This window comes from Platichthys flesus, chromosome 17 (assembly GCF_949316205.1).
Source record: "Platichthys flesus chromosome 17, fPlaFle2.1, whole genome shotgun sequence".
Lineage (NCBI taxonomy): Eukaryota > Metazoa > Chordata > Actinopteri > Pleuronectiformes > Pleuronectidae > Platichthys > Platichthys flesus.
In genome coordinates, this window is record NC_084961.1 from 2,605,211 (window position 1) to 2,625,620 (window position 20,410).

The window sequence follows — 20,410 nt, forward strand, 5'->3', positions numbered from 1 at the left end:
ATAATATCTAGAGTCTCATATGTTCTTCAGTTTCCTTGTTATTTTAAAGTGACGTCTACTCCTCCCTCAAATAAAATCTATGAATATTAAAGATTATATATAATATCTCCTTCTTTCCTGTTGAGTCTATTCTGAGTGTTTGTGTGAGAAACTAGAGATTGAGAACATCTCAACCTCCTCTTGAAAAATGTTTACTGACATTTATTAATGTGGTGAGAAGTTATTTTGAGTCATTTTCTCATAGACTTCAATAGAAACAACCAGTGGAGTCGCCCTCTGCTGGTCACTTGAGAGAATACAAGTTTCAGGCACTTCTACGTTGGCTTCTCTCTACAGACCTGGAGTCAGTTCTTATTTACACTCAATTGTTTTATCTTAAAACATGAATGAAGAAATATGGTTCCTCTGCGGGTGAGGCAGAGATCCAAGTCTTTCTCTATCCGGAGAGATGGGAAGGAAAATCAAACATAACTTTTCAAAACTTTCTTCTTTATTCCAAATGAAATGACGCAGATCTCAGGTCAGAACTGAAAGTTTTGACATTCAACCGACTGAAAGGAAACAAACAGTAAAACATGAATGTGCAGCGACTGGAGAGAAGTGAACTGCGTCAGAACCGGAAGTCTTGATGAAGATGTCTCTTCTTCACAGTTTCTATCAGAAAGAATGTCTTTAACAACTAGAACAAGAACATGTGGACGTGGTGTCGTCTGTTGTCCGTTGGGCCGAAGCTCTGCTACCTTCTGTCCTGCAGCTCTCGGACTGTGAGGAGTCGAGTGAGCATGGCCTCCATGGTGTCGCCATCCAGTGGGGAGGGGGAGAACCAGTGGGGGCTACTGGGAACACAGCAGCGATCTGGCCGAAGGAAAAACAAGTCGCTGCGCTGCTTCACCGACTCAGAGCTGAAATGAAACAGAGGAAGACGTTTACATTTCAGACAGGTCGTTACATCTAAACTGCTCAGGCGTCCTCAACTTAAGGTGCGAGTCAGACACTCACCACTTGGAGAGGTAGAACTCATAGAGTCTGACCGGGCAGTGGAGCGGGTTCTCCAGGTTCTCCATCATCTCCAGGACATTCTCCACGTTGTCTTTCTTACGTTTTTTAGCAGGAACTCCGTCTGTGTCAGATAAACATGACAAAGCAAACACAAGAGGAGGTAATGAGATGTGATCTTCTTCATCACTGTTGTGTCTTCACAGTCGTGTTGGTACCTGGCTGAGTTTCAGTGGATGTGGGCGGGTAGAAGCGCAGGGAAGTGGTCCGGGTGTGGTTCAGGTTGGTTCTGGTGCAGCAGGTGAGCTGGGTGAAGGACAGCTGGCGGTGCTGCTCCACCGTGGTGAAGCCAAAGAACTTGCAGCAGAAGAAGAGCAGGGTGTTGAGGAGGACGATGGGGGAGTACGCCCCCAACTGTTTACAGTCCCAAAGAAACTCCTCCTCCACACGGGACTGGACGTAACCTGCCGGGGAGAACAAACAGGATCTCTGATCTGATCCGAGTTGATCTGAGACAGAGAAGAAAAGATAAAGACCTGGACGTGGACTCACCAGCGGCTGGGACTGAGGGTTTGAGATGTTGGAGGATCTTGTTGAACTCAGTGTTGAACTGGCTGTAGATCACGTCACTGAATATGTTCTCCATGCGATCGTTCTCAAACAGAAACTGACCAACGACAAAACAGAACCATGGAGCAAAACAAATGGTAAATGGATTGAGTAGATTTTGTGCTTTTCTAGTCTGATGTTTTCACAAAACTTGGAAGGTTGAGACATGGATCAAAGAAGATCTCTTATGACTCAGATCTGGATAAAGAAGTGGATCCAGGACCTTCTTTGATTTAGAGACATATTTAAAATTATCACTGATTTCCCAGAGAATAATTTATGGATCTTGAAGAGATCTTTTTTCTTCATTTTTATTATCTTCACAATAAATGTTTGTCTTTCACAAAATGTTTTTTCATTAATGTTGCATAAGTGAATGTTGCCAACCACTACAAGGTAAATAACTCTGTATCCTTCAACTTAGCTAAATAACCATATGGTAATTTTGGTTATAGTTATGAATTTAATTGTTAATCAGAGTTCCAAATTGGTAGCTAGTACTTTTATGAGACTTAATCAATAAATTGGCTCTCTTCCCTTCCTTTGAAGGGTGGTGCCCCGAGGTAACTTATCAATTAAAGGTATTTTTTAATATTCAATAGTTTATTTTGATAACCAAATTTATTGAATGCCGAAAGGCACAGCATTTTACGGTATCACCTTGAATGCTTTATTGAACAACATTAGCTTCTGCTTTTTCTTCACAATATCACAAATACTATTCATATGAAAAACATTTACTTATTCTCCAAATAGGACAAACTCTCTTTTCTCTCCATGTGATGTTATAGTAACTCTCACGTTAGTATGAGGCCCTTTTATGTTTGAGTACTGTGTCCTTCCTCTGACCTGTTGAATGCTGAGGCAGAGGTAGAACAGACTGTCGGGGGGGTGGGGCTGTCCATCATCTTGTTTCACCTCATTGACGAAGCAACAGAGGCCGTCGCTCAGTTCAGCCGCAGAACAGAGAAGAACGTTCTCCTGGACTGAGTGGATGAGACAGTCAGGGATTGATGATCAATTACTTTCTACAATGATTCAGTAGTTCAATAGTGAGATCTATCAATAGCTTGTTCTGTCCAGTCAACATTTAAAATAGATTTTAGTTAAAAACATTATTAATGCATCAAACACCAAAATGTTAACTGAAAATCACAAAGTTTAAAAAATAAGAGACAGAACAACGTACAAGAAACAGGGTCCAGGTCGGTTTGTGACTTCCTCCCCTGAATCCATCTCCTCCAGGCATCGATCCCACACTGACTCTTTTGTTTGTGCCGTTTCCTCGACATGAGTTTAGACAAGTCTCTTTGAAACGTCTCCTCTTTGGTGGCCTTACACAACCGGGGCAACTTAGGACCCTGGACAGAGAGGAGAGACAAGTTTACAGGACAGAGAGATGAGACCACAGCATCTAAACTGCTCCTTCCGTCTCTCAGGGGGTTTCTCACCTCCATCTTGTGGTGGACTTTGCTCTGGAGCGTTTGCTGTGAAGGTGGAGGAGCAGGTGGAGAGCTCACAGGTTCCTCTCTGATGGGAGGAGGAGCCGGAGTGTGTGGTTGACCGGGCGACCAGAGGCTGACGTCAGTGAACGAGTGATCCTGGAGGTTGAAACTACCCAGATCGTTTGAATCCAAATCATCATCGAAGCTACTGGCGTCTTCTGAAAATAATGTTACGGATAAATGTTGCACAGAGAGTTTGAATGTTCTGGTTTCCATTGAGAGAGTACAAATCTGGAGTTGTTTTTTATTTATTAATATAAATATTTGTACTACTAGTATTTATAAATATCCTAAACTTACCGTTTAGGTCCTGAGTTTCTTGTCTTTCGTCTTCAGGGGTCAGCTCTTCAGACCTCAGTCCGTTCTCTCTGTCTCTCCCGTCGTCCTGCTGGGTCCCCGTCTCAGACCTGAGGTGGAGATCTGCCTCAGGAGGCTCGACTCTCTCTTTCATCGCTGGATCAGGACGCTTCAGCGCCACAGGGAGGAAGATGGGCACCGGCAGCTGGGAAAGTTCAAAGTTTGAGAAAGACAATCTTCCTATAAAACCTAATAAAGGTCTGATAAAGAGTTTTACGCACCGGTACCAGTAGACCCACAGGCTGTGGTGTGAACTGGCTGTACATGTTCATTGGTAGTGGAACGTAGGCCGGCACTGGGAGAGGCAGCACTATGACCTTAGGTACGAAGTTGTCTTCACACAACAGAGAAAGGACAAAACAAATTCAAAGATCTTTAATTGGAGTAAAGCATTTGTGTACATCTTACCTTTGTCTAATACAGACAGTTTCTGGGTATTAACATATATTCAGCCAAAACCCAAACCAAACCCAGCAGTGCAGGGCGAAGCTGAAGAAGTGTATTTGGCTGAAAATGGAAGAACCAAACTTGAAAGTGTATTTTACCAGTTTGTGTTTCTGCGTCCACAGTCACTGTCGTACATGAGACTCCTTTGTTGTGGACCAACGGGGAGCAGAGCACAGACTTGTTCTTCAGTTCCCTGGGAGCGGTTTGAACACTGGCCTGAACAACAGACAACAGACAACAGACAACAGACATCCTCATCATTTCCATCTTCAACATCAGGTTGTTATTATTAAGGTTGTGACTCAATGTGCACGACTCTGATGATGAACTATGTGCAGGACTCGACTTTCGGAGTGAACTTACATGTCCGACGACCTTCGTTTGAATTTCAGGGACAGAGTCTGTAGAGAAATGACAGAGTCAGAACCTGTTTGTACACGTAGGTGAAACCTGGAGTCTTTTGTGTCTGTGCGGTTGTGTGTGTTTGTATAAGTACCATGTTGTGTAGTGCTGGAGGAGGTTTTGTCCGGCTGAGCCAGATGACTCGCAAGTGAGACAACGCTGGTGATGACCGGGGAGGATTCAGCCTCACGTGAAGATTCAGGGGAGGAAGAAGCTAGAAACATACAAAGAGACAGAAGGTGATGTTAGTGTTAATAATATGACATTTATACTGACTGACTTATAATTACAGTCAGGTCTGTATCATATTCATCAGTACATACATGTGTATTTTTTGTCTTGATGTTGTGTACATGTGTTTGTATAAATACCAGGTTGTGTAGCGCTGGATAGTGAGATAACACTGGTGATGATGGGCGAGGACGCTGCTGCACCTGACGACTCAGGAGAGGAGGGATCTAGAAAAGAGTCAGGAGGGGATGGAGGTGATGAATCTGATTATCATGATCATATTTAACTGCTCCAGCTTTTATTCAGTATCCAAGAGAACCACAAATTCAGACACAAACAAGATGTTGAGCCTCAAACATGTCGACCAACATCATATTATAACAGTAACAAACCTGTGTTGACCACCTGGAGCATTCTGTTGCAGAAGTGAAGGACACATCTGAAGACACAGAAGTGTTTGACCCCCCCCAGCATGGGAAGGCTCTCTCGCAGTTTCCCTTTATGACTGCAGGAGTCGCACTTGGCATACTGACAGAAAGCAGAGCGTTAAAAGAGTCGTCAGCAAAATGCTTTTGTCAAATTCAGACAAGGAGAACAAAATGTGTATTTAAAATACGTGTCCAGCTCAACTTACGCAGCAGTAGAGCATGTTGTATTTGGACATGCAGACCTCAGAGCAGAACTCCTCGGTTTTTCCTGCGTAATTTGCCGTCAACACTGTTCTGGAGCCGCAGCGGCAGAAAGCACACGAGTCACAGTGCCTCCCCCACTTCCTCTCCAGCTCATGACTAAAGAGAATCTTGCAGCCTGAGAGGAGAGAGAGAGAGAGAGAGAGAGAGAGAGAGAGAAGAGTCATCTTTCGGCTCATTGACATAAAGTAAACTTCAGACCTGGAGAGTAAATAGTGAATGTGTCTCCTCACCATCACTGCAGAAGAAGCAGTCTTTGCTGTCGATTCTCTTCGCGTCCTTGGCGATACCTTCGGTTCTACAGTATTCACACGTTGTCATGATGTTCGTGACCCTCTTGAACTCTTGAGAACAGTCCAGGCTGCACACAAAAGTCACTTTGCCCTATAAGTACACAAAAATACACACACACAGAGTAGTTAATGTTCACACATGTGTCACAATGTATGTAACTGTCTCTAAGCTTTCAAGAGTTGTCAGAAAAATCCAGTCAGAAAGAATCATGAGTTTGTTCCAATGAGTTCAGCTCAAACTGGTGCACATGACATTTAAGCACATGCTCAAAATCTGAAACGTGAAATGAATACCTTTGGTTTCTTAAACCGAAATCCCATGCCCTCAAGTAAAGTTAGAGAGAAGAGAATATAGTGATGTGCTCAGATTACAACGCACCTTTTGCTGGACAACTTTTGGTGAAATCTTGATGATGCGTCGACACTGGGCACACAGCAGGTTCTCTGGTGGTTGGAGGAAGTCACTGGTGGTTGGATCCGGGGCTCCTGAGAGGTGAGAGGAAGCACTCGTGTCTTTCTGCCTCTCCTGTGGTACAGAAAGTAAAATGAACAGGCGCACACGTCCCTCCACTGCCAGTGTAACTTAAGACTGTATGAGATCATTAAGAATTAAAAAAAATCATAACATAATCCTCTCTGCAAATAGGAGCTTTGTGAAGTCTACAGACAGTTTTACCTTGAAGGTCATGGCACAGGCGAGAGTGCAGAAGCTCCTGATGGTGGCGTCTGGCATGGCGAGGTGGCAGGCGGGCAGCGTGTTCCTCCCACAGCCATCACAGTTCAGTGGAGCGTCTGCGAAGAAGCAGGTGAACAAAAAATGAGTCGTTTTGTTCACTGAGAGCTGGAACCTCCCAGTGAACACAGAGAATAACAAGACAAGGAGGGAAAAGGCAAAGAGCAGATATATCAACTGAGAAGGTCCAGTACCTGACGCACTGGCAGCCTGGATCTTTGCTGCCATCACACATCTGTTGGTGCAGAAGAGCTCCACCACGTTTTCACCGGTTATGGTTTCCACCATGTCTGAGGTCGGACAGGAAGACTGGCACATGACACACGGCTGCCATGTTCGGATTGTCTGCAAAAAAGAAGAGGGAGAAAATAAAATCCCATCCATCATCACCTCATCGTGAGCAACTTGTAAATAACACAATCAATGTTTTGCATTTCTAATAATTCAGGTGGGTTTTTTAAACCTCACATAGAGTTTAACCAGAACAAAAACTAAACCAGATGCTGCTACAAGCGAACAACAAGTATTAATACACCTTCACAAACATATTCTTTGACCAACAACGTGCACTACCTTTTCCTACCTTTTTCACTTGGGCCACACACGCTGCAGTGCAAAGTTTTTTGTTGCCCTCCTTCATCTTGAGGACGAGCAGTGTGTTGCAGCGGCGGTGACAGTTCTGACAGAGCGACAGATTGTTCATGTTGCAGAAACGGAAAAAACACGGGTCGCTGCAGACCTTGTGAACCAGGCCCTGCTTTGTGATCTCATGCTTGCTCTGCAGGAGGAGAAACAACAGACAGTCAGTCAGCCATCATTTATTCTCCTTTACAATCAGCATTATATCATCTGAAATCTCTTACAATGCAGTATCTGCCGCACATGCTGCATTGGGAATGTGATGCGAGAGGCACGATGGGTATTTTTGTGGACAAGGTTTTCTTGTAGTTGAAGGAGGACAGACAGGCCCGACTGCAGAAGTCCTTTAATGTCCCCTCGGGCTCCACCGGGAACTGGAGGACGTCCTGCGACTCTCTTACCTCCCTGGGAGAAGGAAGCAGGATGAAGTCGGTTAGAATGAACACACAGTGAGTAGATGCTGTTAAACTGGGCTGAAGGACACTGGGGACGTCTTAACTGTCAGTGGAGGTAGTGGCATTTTAAAACATTACTCAGAGGTGACACCTATAGGCCACCACCAGGACAGCCTGAAGTAACTGTTTTTAAAGCCAATGATCACAACGTTTGTTATAAATCAGAATCATACAAGTGCAACAACTAACTAAACCTATAACAAGTCAGACGCTAGTAAAAAAAAAATCACAATAACATTTTCTAAGAGCTGAAACTCTTCTTGTTCTGTCCAAGAAGTCCACAAGGCTTTCAGTTGACTATAAAATAAAACAGAGCAGGAAAGGCATATCCTAGACTTTGAGAATTATGAATTTGGGCTTAATAAAGGATTTATCCAATTAGTTAACTCTACAAATTCTCCAAGCTAAAGCTGAAAGACTAATGTGAAAAAAAACAAACAATGAGCAGAAAGTGTTTGACTCACTCGAGGCAGAACTGGCAGGTCCTCCTCACTGGTTTCATTTGGTAAAACGTTAAGATGCAGGCAGTGGAGCAGAAGATGTCCGCATGGTCCTTCCTTTGGTAAACAGTCTCTCCGTCCATCATCGTCTTCCGGCAGCTGAGACAAGTCAGTCTCAAATCCACGTGGCAGAGAGCGGTGTCTTCTGACGGAGGTGAGTCTGTCGTCTGGAAGAAAACCGGATCGATCTTCAAGTCCTGTCACAAACAGAAGGAAGATGAATCACGGTGACTCTGATGGAACCTGCCCCCAAATGTAAGGAATACTTTCTCACACCTCATAGCCTCATAGTGCTGTAAACCTCTGATGAACTGTGTTTTCCTACCTTGGTCACGCTTGGCTCATCCTTGATGAGTTCTGTGGCGACGCCGGGAGGTTGATTCTGGTTGTACCCCTCGTCCACCAGCTCCACTTTTATCTTGACGAGAAGCAGAATAAAAAGGAGTTGGATTAGTTGTGTAACATCTAGAATAGACAGGTTTGTGTGAGGTGATTATTCTAACTCTGAATCTAGATCAGAAACTCACAAAGTCCGTCTTTGGTTTCATGTCTTTTGGCGTCACATCCTTAATATGGTGCTTCTCAGATGACGAGCTGGTCTTTGCTACAAAGACAAGGTTCAAATGGGGTTCAAATAAATTAGGATCTATAGAACAGAAGGAGAGTTTCCAGCTGTTCTGTGTCTGTGTAACACAAAAACAAGAGGGAAAGAAAAGTTTGTAGTTTGAATTAATTGAATTACCTGACTTGGTGAGAAGCTGCGCCTTGTACACCACCAAACATCTGTTGCTGCAGAAGAAGTCCAACCTGCCGTCCTGGTCTTTGTCCTCAACCATGTCCGACAGCTGATGAGACGTCTGACACATGGGGCAGATCTGAGGCGTCTTGACTTTCTGTTATTGTTATAAAAACAGAACATGGTTGGTGTACAGAGTTTTATATGAGCTCTAAATGTTGTGTCTGTTATCAAATATTCAAACAGATCTTTATTACTGGAGTTTTACTGTTTGATTTAGTATATAAATATACATTTACCTTTAACGCCTGAACACACCATTTCATCACAAGCCGTTAAGATTAACAGTTCTCACAATTAGCGATGACTTCTGATGCTTTTTTTAACCTTGACAACTTGAAATATGTCAGAAAGTGTAAAACTCTTCTTCCAGAAATGATGAGCTGATGATGATGCACCTCTTTGAACTTGACCAGACATTCTTTACTGCAGACTCTGCTGTCCTCCATCTTCAGCAGGAACTGGTCATCGGAGCAGGCGGAGGCGCAGATGTCACACGGAGGCGCAGTCAGGTTGATGGTTTCGTGGGAGCCGACTTGCGGTTGGGTCTTCAGGACGGCCGTGCTCATCCTGGACTTGACGGACGCGAGGCAGGTCTCGCTGCACAGCTCCTTCATCGCTCCTGAATCACCCACTGGAGCCAGGATGACTTTGAGAGGCTGCAGTATCACCCTGAGGAAACGAGGATCAACGAGGTGAAGACAAGATTCACAGTCAGTGGGAGCAGGAGGTTTGATATAATCCAATGACCTTTGTTGTTAAATACCCATGACACATTGGCCTCATTGACAAAATAAAAGTGTGGAGGATCCTGGACTTACTGAAAGCAGTTGTGGCAGTGTTTTCTGGCGACTTTGATGTGAGGATTCATTTGAGTGAAGCAGGAGGCAGAACAGAACACGTCCGACGAGCCCTTCAGCTGATAAACTGTTTGGCCCTTCATCATCTCCTTCTCACAGCTGCGACAGGAGACACACGAGGCTGCGTTGACCAGTCTTGGTTCCTCAGCAGCTTGAGAGGCTGCGGCTCCGTCCACAGTGGAGCCGGAGTCAACGCTCACATCGTCCTGTGGGAGGACACACAGTTATGGTCCAGGGGTCAGAGGACTTGCAAGGAACCCCTAACCCAGGCCTAAATCTATATGTAGCACAGAAAAATGCTACATGTACACAAATATGTTAACTGCTTGTGTGTTGCTGATTTAGATCTTACAGAAAATGTATTGTACGTTTCATACTCACAGTGTTTTGTTTACGTTTGGTCTGTTGGCCTTTTTTCTTTTTTTTCAACCAAGCTTTGCGTTTATTTTCTGAAGGTAGAAAACAGAAACATGTGATTGTTATACTGCAATTATATACAAGTACTGTGTGTATGTAATAAACATCCTTTATTCAGTATTTGTCAACAACTATCACTTCAGTAAAGATGTAATTTATATCATTAAAAAGCGGTTTCACCTTATCATGATTAATCACAAGTTATGGTTGTTAGCAAATACATTAATGAGAACCAGCACAAGTACTAACGACAACATGACAGTGTTTATGAGTCGTCAACAAAATGTTTATATATTGTATAAAAAATGCCAAATAGAGGGAATTGAAATGAAGTGTCTCCAGTAAAGGAAACGCTGCTGGAGTGAGACCTCAGGGAGGAGACGAGAGAAAGCGTGTGTTCACTACCTTGAGCTGCAGGCTTCAGCTGGTATGAAACTATACAGCCGCGATTGCAGAAGAGCTTCACCGTGCCCTCGATGCTTTTGTAGTTAACCATGTTTGACATCTGCTGAGACGTGAGGCACATGGAGCAGGGTTGGGGGGTTTCGGTTTTCTGCGGAGACACAAAAGGGAAACAGCTTCTGATTAGCGAGCGTTTTAAAAAATAAGGTTTTGTCTGATCAATATAAAAATATGAAGATGGTGATTTTACTGTCACACTGTTGCACCTCTTTAAATCCTGTCAGACATTCCTCACTGCAGATGGTCTTCATGCCGTCTTCCTCCAGCTCCAGCATGAGTGGCTGCTTCTGGCAGTGGGAGCTGCAGTTATCACAGGCCGGCATGTTGTCCCGGCAGAAATCGTCCAAACACGATTTGTCGCAAAACTTGTGGACAGCCTGCGTTAAAGACAACTCACACGCGGCCTGTGGGAGATAATGAAGGAGCAGTGAGGACAACAAGGACTTCACACCTAAAAGGAGCACATGCTTTTAGATTTTCAAGTGGAACCAGTCAGAGATCTGCGTATCCTTACAGTGCAGGACCTGTTGCACATGCTGCAGAGGGACGGTGGTGTTTGGCCAGGCACATGTTTGGACTTGAAGAGGCACAGGCAGGTCAGAGTGCAGAAGTCCTTCATAGTCCCTTGAGCGTCGACTACAGCCATGACGAGGTCCAGAGGCTGCGTAATCGCCCTGACAGAACCGGGGGGGGGAGATGAGTTTTAAAGAAGGATATGATGAGATAATCAGGGTCACACGTTGACAGGCTTTCCTTTATCTGTACATGATTTTACTTTGAAGGAAATCGCTGCCACTGGAGCAATAATCTTGACAATATCCTGTCGTGTGTGATGCACCATTAGTTTCTAGTCTTGTAGTGTGTGTGTTTTAATACTACAATCTTTCAACGTGAGGTTTTTCCCCCCAACTCACTTGCGACAGGAGTGACAGGTCTTGGTGTCCGGCTTCTTGACGGGGAACTTCTCGAAGAGGCAGCTTTTAGAGCAGAAGACGTGTGTGAATCCCTTCTTCTGGAAAGCGGTTTGTCCCTTCATCATGATCTTCTCACAGTGGGAGCACGTCATGTACGTGGCCTGAGAGGGAAGACCAAAGATTGGATGAGCATGTTTTGTATAAATAAATGCAAATGATCGGGTTCTATATTCCATTCAAGTCATTTCATGTTTTGTTTTTGAAATTAGGTCTTAAAACTCTGAAGCTCTGTTTTTTCCTACTTCTTCAGTTGTGGGCTGATTTTTGGCCTCTGTGGAACTGGAAGATGTTTCCGGCTCGTTGCCGTCTTCCTGGAGCGGCTGATCTTTCTCCAGCCACTTCTTAAACACAGCTGGTAACTTGGAAATGTGGACTGGATTCTGCAAATTCTTCTCAGACAAAGAAAAAGACCAGTTTAATGTGATCTCATTGATCTCTTTGTCTGTTATTGGAGCCTAAACAAAACCAATATATCCAGAAATATGTAAGATCTTGTCAGTAGCTGTAAAGAGTTGCAGCAGGTAGCAGAATTCGTACCCTTTCAATCAGGATAAATCTCATATTACAAATACAAAATAGCTTCAAATCAGATACTTACAATGTCCAGTTTTGTGATTAGCACGTTCACTTTCTTCATCCCATTCATTTGAGCTAATAACCTTTTCTTCTTTTCTGTAAATAAAGTAAAAACATATGGTGTTACACAGCTAAAATGCTTTGTCACTGGGATGTATTGTCATTGTCAACACTAGATTTGTTTACCTGTGTTTAAGGTGGCAGAGGAACCACTTGTATCCACTTCCCTGTCGTCAGCTCCTTCCCCTCCCGTCCCTTTGTCTGTCTCCTCTGCATCGACGTCCATGGTCTCTTCAGGGTCTGTGTCAGTGGAGTTCTTATTATCACTGACGTCCTCGTCCTGCTCTCTTCGTCCTGTGACTCGTGTCCTCGGAGTCATTGCTGCTGATCCACCTGATCCAACGTCTCCATCACGGTTTTCATTTCTGACGTCCTCATCGGTGTCTTCGTCCATATCGAAGTCCACGTTCATGTCCTCATCATCACTCAAAGAAACGTTTGTTGCATCTTCGTTTCTACGAGACGGTGTCTCCTCGGCACACTTCACGGGCCCCCCCTCCTCATCACTCTCTGCGTTCCCCTCATCAGGTTCCTCTTCATCTTGCACAGACTCTTCACTTTCACTCTTCTTCCTCTTGCGTCGACCGCGTTTCTTCGAGGAGGAAACTCTTTTTGGAGGTGACGAGTCTTTGGAGAAGAAAAGACAAAGATCGGACACATTTGAGAAGAGTATCAACACTTAACCACTTCACCATTTGTTTTTTATTTACTAAATCATTTCCATGCTGCTGGAGACATGAACATTTCAGTCTTTGTCTCTACGGATTTTCTTTTATATATTGTATGATAACGATTTTGAGATTTTCCACTTTCACACACACATACATATCTCTATAGTTTTTACTTCTTAGCCAAGTGTTAATTGGGTTGAACTTAGTTTATAAACTCTAATACTCTTGTTGGAGGATGCGCATGTGTCTCATTGTTGGAAAGATGTAATGTGTAATGTGTCCACTGAGATCTGGTACATCAAGGATCAGAGATGAGCAGGAGAGTTTGAGGTTTTCTCGACAGACCTCTTGACAGAACTGAAGTTTCTGCGTCTTCACAGTCATCCTCACTGTCGTCAGAATCGCACTCCTTCAAATCCGGCTGCAGTTCATCTTCAAAGGGGAGACGGACACATTCAGTCAATATAAAAACAATGACACAGTTACCTTGTGACTGTAAACTGAACTTCTGCGTATTAAATAGCTCCACAGGACTCATTTAGCTTTTGAACTGGGCACATACCTGGAATCTCAATGTCCTCAAAGGATTTTCCTTCAAATCTCTCAGCAGTTCCGTTCTCCATTGCTGAGAGGAGCACTGATATTTTCGCGATGTCTCCCGCCGCTTCTGGCTTCTGATAATAGTCCCGGTCGGTGTGAATGTCGCGGCCCAGCAACTTGGCTAGCTGATCAAGCTCGTTGTGTGTGAGGCTCAGGATCTGGTAGGTTCTTACCAGGTGCTTCCGAAACGCAGGCTTTTGGGTCTCGAGGTTCTTCGCACCACTCCTGGCCACAAAGAGGCTGATGCATGTTTGCCCCTGGTAGAGGCTTGTACGTATGGCGACAGGTCTAGCGAATAAGAAGGGGTTTTCTGCATGTACACCACATGCTTCTCTCGTGCTCACCAGCAGTGTTATTGCGCTCAGCAGTTCTGGCGTCAACATAAGAGAAATTTCTTTATCGTGACCCTTTCTTTCAGCTTTGCTCATCACATTGATCGTCACGAAGCGCTTGCAGAGAATCTCTTCGAGCTGTGACCGGCCGACAGACGCGTCTGTGTGGTGCCCCGCATCGTCCCTCTCCTGGAATGACTTCAGTGTTACTCGTGCCACTTTTCTGAACACGTTTGCATTCAAGATCGTCACTTGTGCAAGTGTCACTCTGAGAAGTGCATTGTAGACGGGGGGGCTTTCGTACATCATCAGGCTCTGGACTGCAGACTGGGCCGTCTTCTCAATGCACTGGTATAAAAGCTGCACGTCCTGGGTGAACAGTATGGTCGATGTTGTTTTTATAAAGGATTTTGATCGGGAGCCCCATTCTTCGGCACACAGCCTCATAAATGTCACTGCTCGCTGTATTGTCTCTTTGTCAGCATCCTCTTTCAAAGCTACGGCGTAACTTATGTCCCCGATCTTCTTGAGGGTCTCTCCCAATTTCTGCGCCAAAGTTGGTGTGTCACAAGACTGTGTCTCTTCCCTGAAACCACTGAGCTCCTTGACGGCTTCAACCAGTTTGCTGAAGTTTTCAGGCTTGACAGCATCTTCAAAGCAACTTATCTCCTTTTCCCGTAACTTTAACAGGACCCTTCCCATTTCCCTCAGCCTCTGTCTAACGTACTCTGATTGTTTTTTCGTTTTATTTGTGAAGCACATACACTGTGCCAGGCGCAGCAAGTAACAATCCCCGAGCACCGCAAATGAAATCTCATCGTTATTCAGGCTCTTTAAAACGTCCCTCACATAAGAGGTCATTTCTCTCGGCTCTGTTGCCACTGTGGTAGCAACCATGGTTAAAACTTTAGTCTTGGGACCTATTGCACCCTTAAATAACTTGTTGGTGCACGTTCGCACATGTCGCCACATTAGCTTACGAGTATACATGCCTTTACAGTATAGACAGGGGGCAAAAAAGTTACCATCTGTAAGGGGCACTTTAGATCTTTTCGAAACTTTCAGTTCTCCTCGGCAAGTCCTCAACACCTCCTGATTATGTTTGTAATTTCCTCTTTTTCGTAGGTTGTCCATTTGCTTTTTTCGTTCTTTGGAATTTCGGCGTAGTGCAAACGCTTGAGCGATGTCGGCTTCCTCGTGTCTATGGGTCAAAAGATGGCGAGAAATTTTGGACTGAGGTCTCCCGCAAACGTAACAATAGTTTTTGTTTGCGGGGGAAAGGCTTATGGACTCTCTCTCAGGGGGGTGGTCATTGGAGTCGTCCTCCTGCTGGATGGGGGAATCATCAGTGGGATGGTGTTCAGAAGAATCTAACTCCACGACATCTGAATTCTTCTTCTGCTCATCTTCTTTGACATCATTGTCGTATTCATCGCTGCTTGGCTCTTCATCAGGGCCAGGGACATACTCGTCATCACCACAGGATTCTTCGGAACTAAAGGCTTCAAAGTCTTCGACCTGAAAAACAGGTAATGTAGGTTTTAACAAAAAAACTGACACACTTGAACTTCAGCTAATTTTTTCTGACTTCAGACAAATTTTCTCTCCAATTTTAACCTTGTTTAGCTACTTTATGTTTTCAGACCTGACCTGTGGGTAAAATCTGAAGAATTGCCTACAGAGTTTACCCACAGTTTGTACAGGAGTCTCCGCTGAGTGCTCTTCTGTTTTTATCCAATCAAAACCCACCATTTCCTCCTCCGGTGAAGATGCAGCATCTTTCAAATGTGTTTGTGTTGAATTCAAATCCTCACTGGTTGTCTGTAAATACGAAGAAAAGAAAAGTCACACTAGTACTAATGTTAAACAAGTAAAAAGTAAATTCCCCAAAAGGTTATAAGTGCAGTTTATAAACAAAACAAATATCTCATCGCCAAACTAATCCGAATATTAATCAAATCCAAAATAAGTATTTGTTCAAGTCTAAAGTCATGATTGGGGATTGGGCTTCATTAAACTGAGTATTTTCAAATTTTTCTATTTAACATATTTACAATATTTAAGAGAAAAGGGAGAGAGCAATGAAATATTTGTGTACATTTCAGCAATAAATGTCAACACATGTACTTATATTCATGAAGAAAGTACTCCTACCATCGAGCGCCAGGTGTACGACGAGTCCCCGTAGTCGTAAGTTATCTCCTCGCCTCGATTTATTTTCCTCACTGCAAACAGGCACAAGTGCGGCTTGTCCTCAAAAACAATCTTCTTCATCTCACAGTTGGGATTGACGTGGTCGCCATTCACGAGTCTCCCGAGCCCTTTGTGGTTTTTCGGCGCATCGAGACTGCAAGAAAAATGGTCTTCATGAAAAATGGACGAATTCTACCACAATGAAAGAAGATGATGGTGGTGGCAGATGATTTTGTGACTCATCAAAATGTACCTGCTTTATTAAGGCTACTCAAGATACTTTGGTTAAATATACAGAATGTTACACTCTTACGGGTAAGCGCAAAAAAATGAATTTAGAAACTTTATTTGAAGGAAATTGGCGAAACTGTTTTCATATTCGTAAAAATTCTATTTCGAATTAGCCAAAGTAAATCATCCTTAAATCATCCATCTGAATTTCAATCATATGAACTAAACTCACCGCCAGTTTTTTCCATTCCACGAAAAGTCAACCAGGTAATTGTTCAACGTATCGCCCCGTTCTTTCCCCCGGGTCTCAATGCGAGTGGAGATGTTCCCCCGATACTCAACAACAAAGCTGGATGGTTCGATGGACTGATGGGTGAAAACACCTTTACCTGGAATAACAAGAGTAAAAGGAGAAACAAGATTTAATCCAGCAATACAACAGAAACATGAATCCCCCCCACACACTGTAACATATGACTCACCTGTGATTTATCAGCCTGGGGAACAAATTATTTATTATATTATATACAAAATGTTGGTCAGCAGCCTATCACAGGGCTGACAGACAGAGGCAGACCTCGCATTCACACATCAGTGCAATTCACAGCTTCGCGTTGAAGTAAAAGGGGAAAAAAGGGCGAGAGACCAGAACCAGAACATATTGGAGGTGCTTCACCGACCTCTGATCGTGTCAATCAACATTTCCTGTAGGAAGGGTTTGTCTCTGCGGGTCTTTATGTGCTCCAGGGCATCTTTCTCTGGAGTCTGCTTTCTGCATGGCCGTTTCACATTTTCTGGAAAAATTTGCCAAACATTTAAAAAATGAAAGCATCAATGAGGTCAACAGGACTCTCTCTGCTTGTCATGGAGATACTTGCCTTTCTGCAGAGGTGGAACATCTGATTTGTCGTTGTCCTTTTCAGTATCACTGTCTTTTGGTTTGCAAATGTCCGTGTCCACATCTGGCTCAAACTCATCTAAATTAAAAAAACAAAAAGATAATTGTCGTAGAAATTTCAAGGACAGAGTTATACAATTGTCTTTTTGTAAGTTTAATTCCTAAACATCTGCAGATGGGCCGACGCCACACGTCACCTTGAGTGACGTGCAACCATGAGCAGGGAGCACATGAGAAATCTGATTCTTATCCATGACAAGCATCTCCTTCGAGAGGAGCAGAAGGTACTACATCAGCTTCTTCGATGTCCGATCAGGGTGATCAGACATCCTGTCTTCATCTCTGTCAATGACCCCTGTCTTCGTTTGAAAGACAATGACCCTTGGATCCTTGAGTGACCTCCTGCAGTGAACCATTTGCACACAAAGGCTCCCAGGAAGCAATAAACATTCTAAGTTCTTTGAGCAAACAAATTTGTTCATACATTCCCTTACACTGGAAGATCAGACGTGTGAATGTTACAGTGGACACGTACCCTCAATCTCCATTTCATCCAGAGAGATTCCTTTGAATTTTTCCAGATCTCCCTTTTCCATTGCCAGAAGAAGTTCCGCAATTTTTGCCAGTTCCACCACCGCCTCTGGCAAACGGTAGTAATCCCTGTCGGCCCGAATGTCACGACCCAGCAGCTTCGCCAGGTGATCCAGCTCGTTGTTCTCCAGGTTGAGAATCTGGAACACTCTTGCAATGTGCTTGTGGAGATAGCCAGTCCTGAGATGCTCTGGGTTTTTTGCTTCACACAGATTTGATAAACTCCGGATGCAGTGCGCTCCACTGTAGATGCTTGAATCAGTGCGGTCGGGCTTTGCAAACAGGAAAGGGTTGTCTTTGTGTACGCCACAGTTCTGTCTCTTGTCCACAAGCAGTGTGATTGCACTGACGAGCTCCGGTGTCAACAGAACAGCAACTTTTAGTCGATTCTTGCTCACAATATTTATCCTGATGCAGTGCTGGGATAACACTTGAGTTGAGTCGTGCCGCTCCTGGAACGACTTCAGTGACATTTTGGAAACCTCAGGTGCACCTTTGTTGAAGACGGTCAACTGTGCAAGCGTCAGTTTGGAGAGTACATTGTAGACCTGTGGGTTTTCATACATCTTCAGCGTTTTGATGGCAGAAGCTGACGTCGTTTCTAGGTACGTGTAGAATTCCTGCACATCACGTGTGAACGGTATCGTAGACGTGCTGTTTACAGGGCATGAGCTTGTCCTAGAATGGCATCTCTCTACGTGCCTAGACAGATCAATACGTTTGTACAAGCCTTTACAATGCAGACAGAGCTCAAATGCTTTAGCACTAACATTCGCTTTTGACGGTCTTCTTTTAAGTTTTAACTCTCCACTGTTGTTCCTCATCACCTCTTGATTATGTTTGTAATTTCCTCTGTTTCTTAAATCCTCAAATAACCTTTTCCGTTCCTTAGAGTATAGGGGCAATGCAAAGGCTCCAGCAATCTCAGTCTCTTCATCAGCATGTCTTAAAAAGTGACGAGTGAGTTTGGTCATTCCTTTCCCACAAACGTAACAATAATTTTTCCTAGCGAATGTCGGCTTTTCGGACTCCTGTATATCCTCATTAGGTAAGTATTCTTCATCCGAGCTGTGGTCATCAGTGATCACAGCGGACTCATCCTGCTTGCTGCATGAAGCATCGTCAGGTTGCAGTGTAACTGACTCTGTCATCTCTTGAGAAGAATCCAACTCTGTCAGAGGTGAACCGTCCCCGACTTCCAACTGACTGTTGGCCAGTCCTTTCCCTAAAAAAAAGCAAAAAGAAAATGAAAAACACAAAAAATCTTAATCGAGAAAATATTAGTTGACACAAAAACTGTTTAAACGCTTTGATAATTCTATTTATTTGAAAGTATTTATTGACTTGGTCGTAGGCATCAAAGTTGAGCTTCATACATAATATCAATGCAGAGAATAATATCAGGTTTGCACCACAAACCTTTAAAGTGGTCTATGAATTGACACCTCAGCGAGGATTTGTCTTTACGAGCAAGTATGTGTTCCACAGCATCTTTCTCTGGGGGGGTTTCCTGCTCCTCCATGACAGCTGCAAATGTTTACGAAAGAAAAAAAAAGATTAGGTTTGGGCAATGTGAGGGAATCTGCTGAGCACATGGTTCTTCAGAGAAAAATACATGGTCCACAATGGGTTCTACTAAGATATCATTGAAATATTATAACCACATGTAGTTTTATATTAGTAAATCATTGTAAATAATATAACTGATCGATCATAAAACCTGGACCTGGATAAACAGCAGGGACTGGGTAGCATAATGAATGTAAAGATTAAAGAATTCCTATTTCAATTTAAGTTCAACAGATTTTATCATTTCCTGCACATTTTTATTAAACTTATAGGTGGGTCAAATTTATTAAAAACATTTAAGGACAGATTTTAAGGAGGTGTTATAATGGTTTTTTATTTTTTGTATTTCCTATTGCCCTCAAACATACTTTAATTACGTCTGTGTGCACGTTTGACTTCTCTATTAAATCCCTTTAGCAGCGGAGATATTTCTGCTCTTGACCTGGTATATATATATGATTTATGAATTTGACTTGTTTATATAAATCTATTCCTACCTTGTATTTACTGTAATTTAACTGTTGCACTGCAGATCTGAGCAGTTTCTTCTCCTCCATCACATTTCATTCTGCTGTGGATCCTGTGTTAACTTGCACATGAGAAATATCACCTGAGACTCTTCTTGAACCACAAACTCCTGTATTGTTTACTTAGCCTTGCTAGCATGCTAACACAAACTATCAACTGGTGGACAGGCTAACAGCAGGTTAGCGACACTCTGCTCATCGCTGCTACTTAGATAAATGTATTTATAACGTTTCGACGCAGCGCAGCGTTTACCTTCAGTTTGATAACCTGGAGGAGAAGAAGCAGAAAGAGCCACAGCTGGAGCTCAGACACTGGCGGCCATCTTTCCTTGTCCCCGCCTCGCCGCAGACCCCGTGACGATGAGGTCGGCAAATGTGGCCAATCGGAGATCGTGACGTCCCTGATTGACACTCGAAGAAGCGAATCAGCATCCGAGATAGTCCCGAACCGCGGAGAGCAGCATGTCCTCATAAACTTACTCCAAAGTGTCCTCATATACCAGCAGAAGTACTCCTTATGCTACTTTCACCGTGTACAATTACTCTGTAGATTCTGCATTATGAGTCAATACAGTAACTTTACTCTCTTAACTGTGCAGTATTCTTTCTCTCTGTGCAACACAATGGTTCATGTGTAATTCATTCTATGTTCATATCCTCCCACGGCAAACGTGCTTCTTGTTTTTACACTGAATCTATTAGTAAAAAAATATATATATTTATGTTTGTTTGAACCCATTGTCACTGGCAATTCCAATTATGGACTTTTGTTTTCCTGTAATGGACAATTCAGTAAA

At 43.5% G+C, this 20,410-nt stretch overlaps 1 protein-coding gene across 1 annotated transcript; it reads right to left on the reverse strand.

The window, feature by feature from the left end:
* Nucleotides 1-498: 498 nt before the first annotated feature.
* On the reverse strand, nucleotides 499-19,937 carry LOC133972698 (uncharacterized). Its single transcript, XM_062410261.1, has 45 exons — nucleotides 19,867-19,937; nucleotides 18,937-19,044; nucleotides 17,462-18,742; nucleotides 16,907-17,005; nucleotides 16,709-16,822; nucleotides 16,261-16,417; nucleotides 15,759-15,951; nucleotides 15,354-15,425; nucleotides 13,235-15,122; nucleotides 13,018-13,104; nucleotides 12,128-12,628; nucleotides 11,964-12,037; nucleotides 11,608-11,754; nucleotides 11,306-11,466; nucleotides 10,906-11,065; nucleotides 10,598-10,795; nucleotides 10,335-10,482; nucleotides 9,894-9,961; nucleotides 9,474-9,718; nucleotides 9,051-9,324; nucleotides 8,599-8,749; nucleotides 8,384-8,460; nucleotides 8,182-8,274; nucleotides 7,821-8,053; nucleotides 7,126-7,306; nucleotides 6,846-7,040; nucleotides 6,457-6,607; nucleotides 6,206-6,321; nucleotides 5,909-6,055; nucleotides 5,470-5,620; nucleotides 5,182-5,354; nucleotides 4,940-5,075; nucleotides 4,688-4,774; nucleotides 4,411-4,530; nucleotides 4,278-4,315; nucleotides 4,013-4,130; nucleotides 3,689-3,801; nucleotides 3,411-3,612; nucleotides 3,057-3,268; nucleotides 2,795-2,966; nucleotides 2,455-2,591; nucleotides 1,549-1,663; nucleotides 1,215-1,460; nucleotides 1,000-1,120; nucleotides 499-902 (listed from the first exon to the last, which is right to left on the reverse strand). The coding sequence occupies exons 2-45, from the start codon at nucleotides 19,037-19,039 to the stop codon at nucleotides 737-739; spliced, it is 9,621 nt and encodes a 3,206-aa protein (XP_062266245.1). The 5' UTR covers nucleotides 19,040-19,044; nucleotides 19,867-19,937; the 3' UTR covers nucleotides 499-736.
* Between the last annotated feature and the right edge of the window lie 473 nt (nucleotides 19,938-20,410).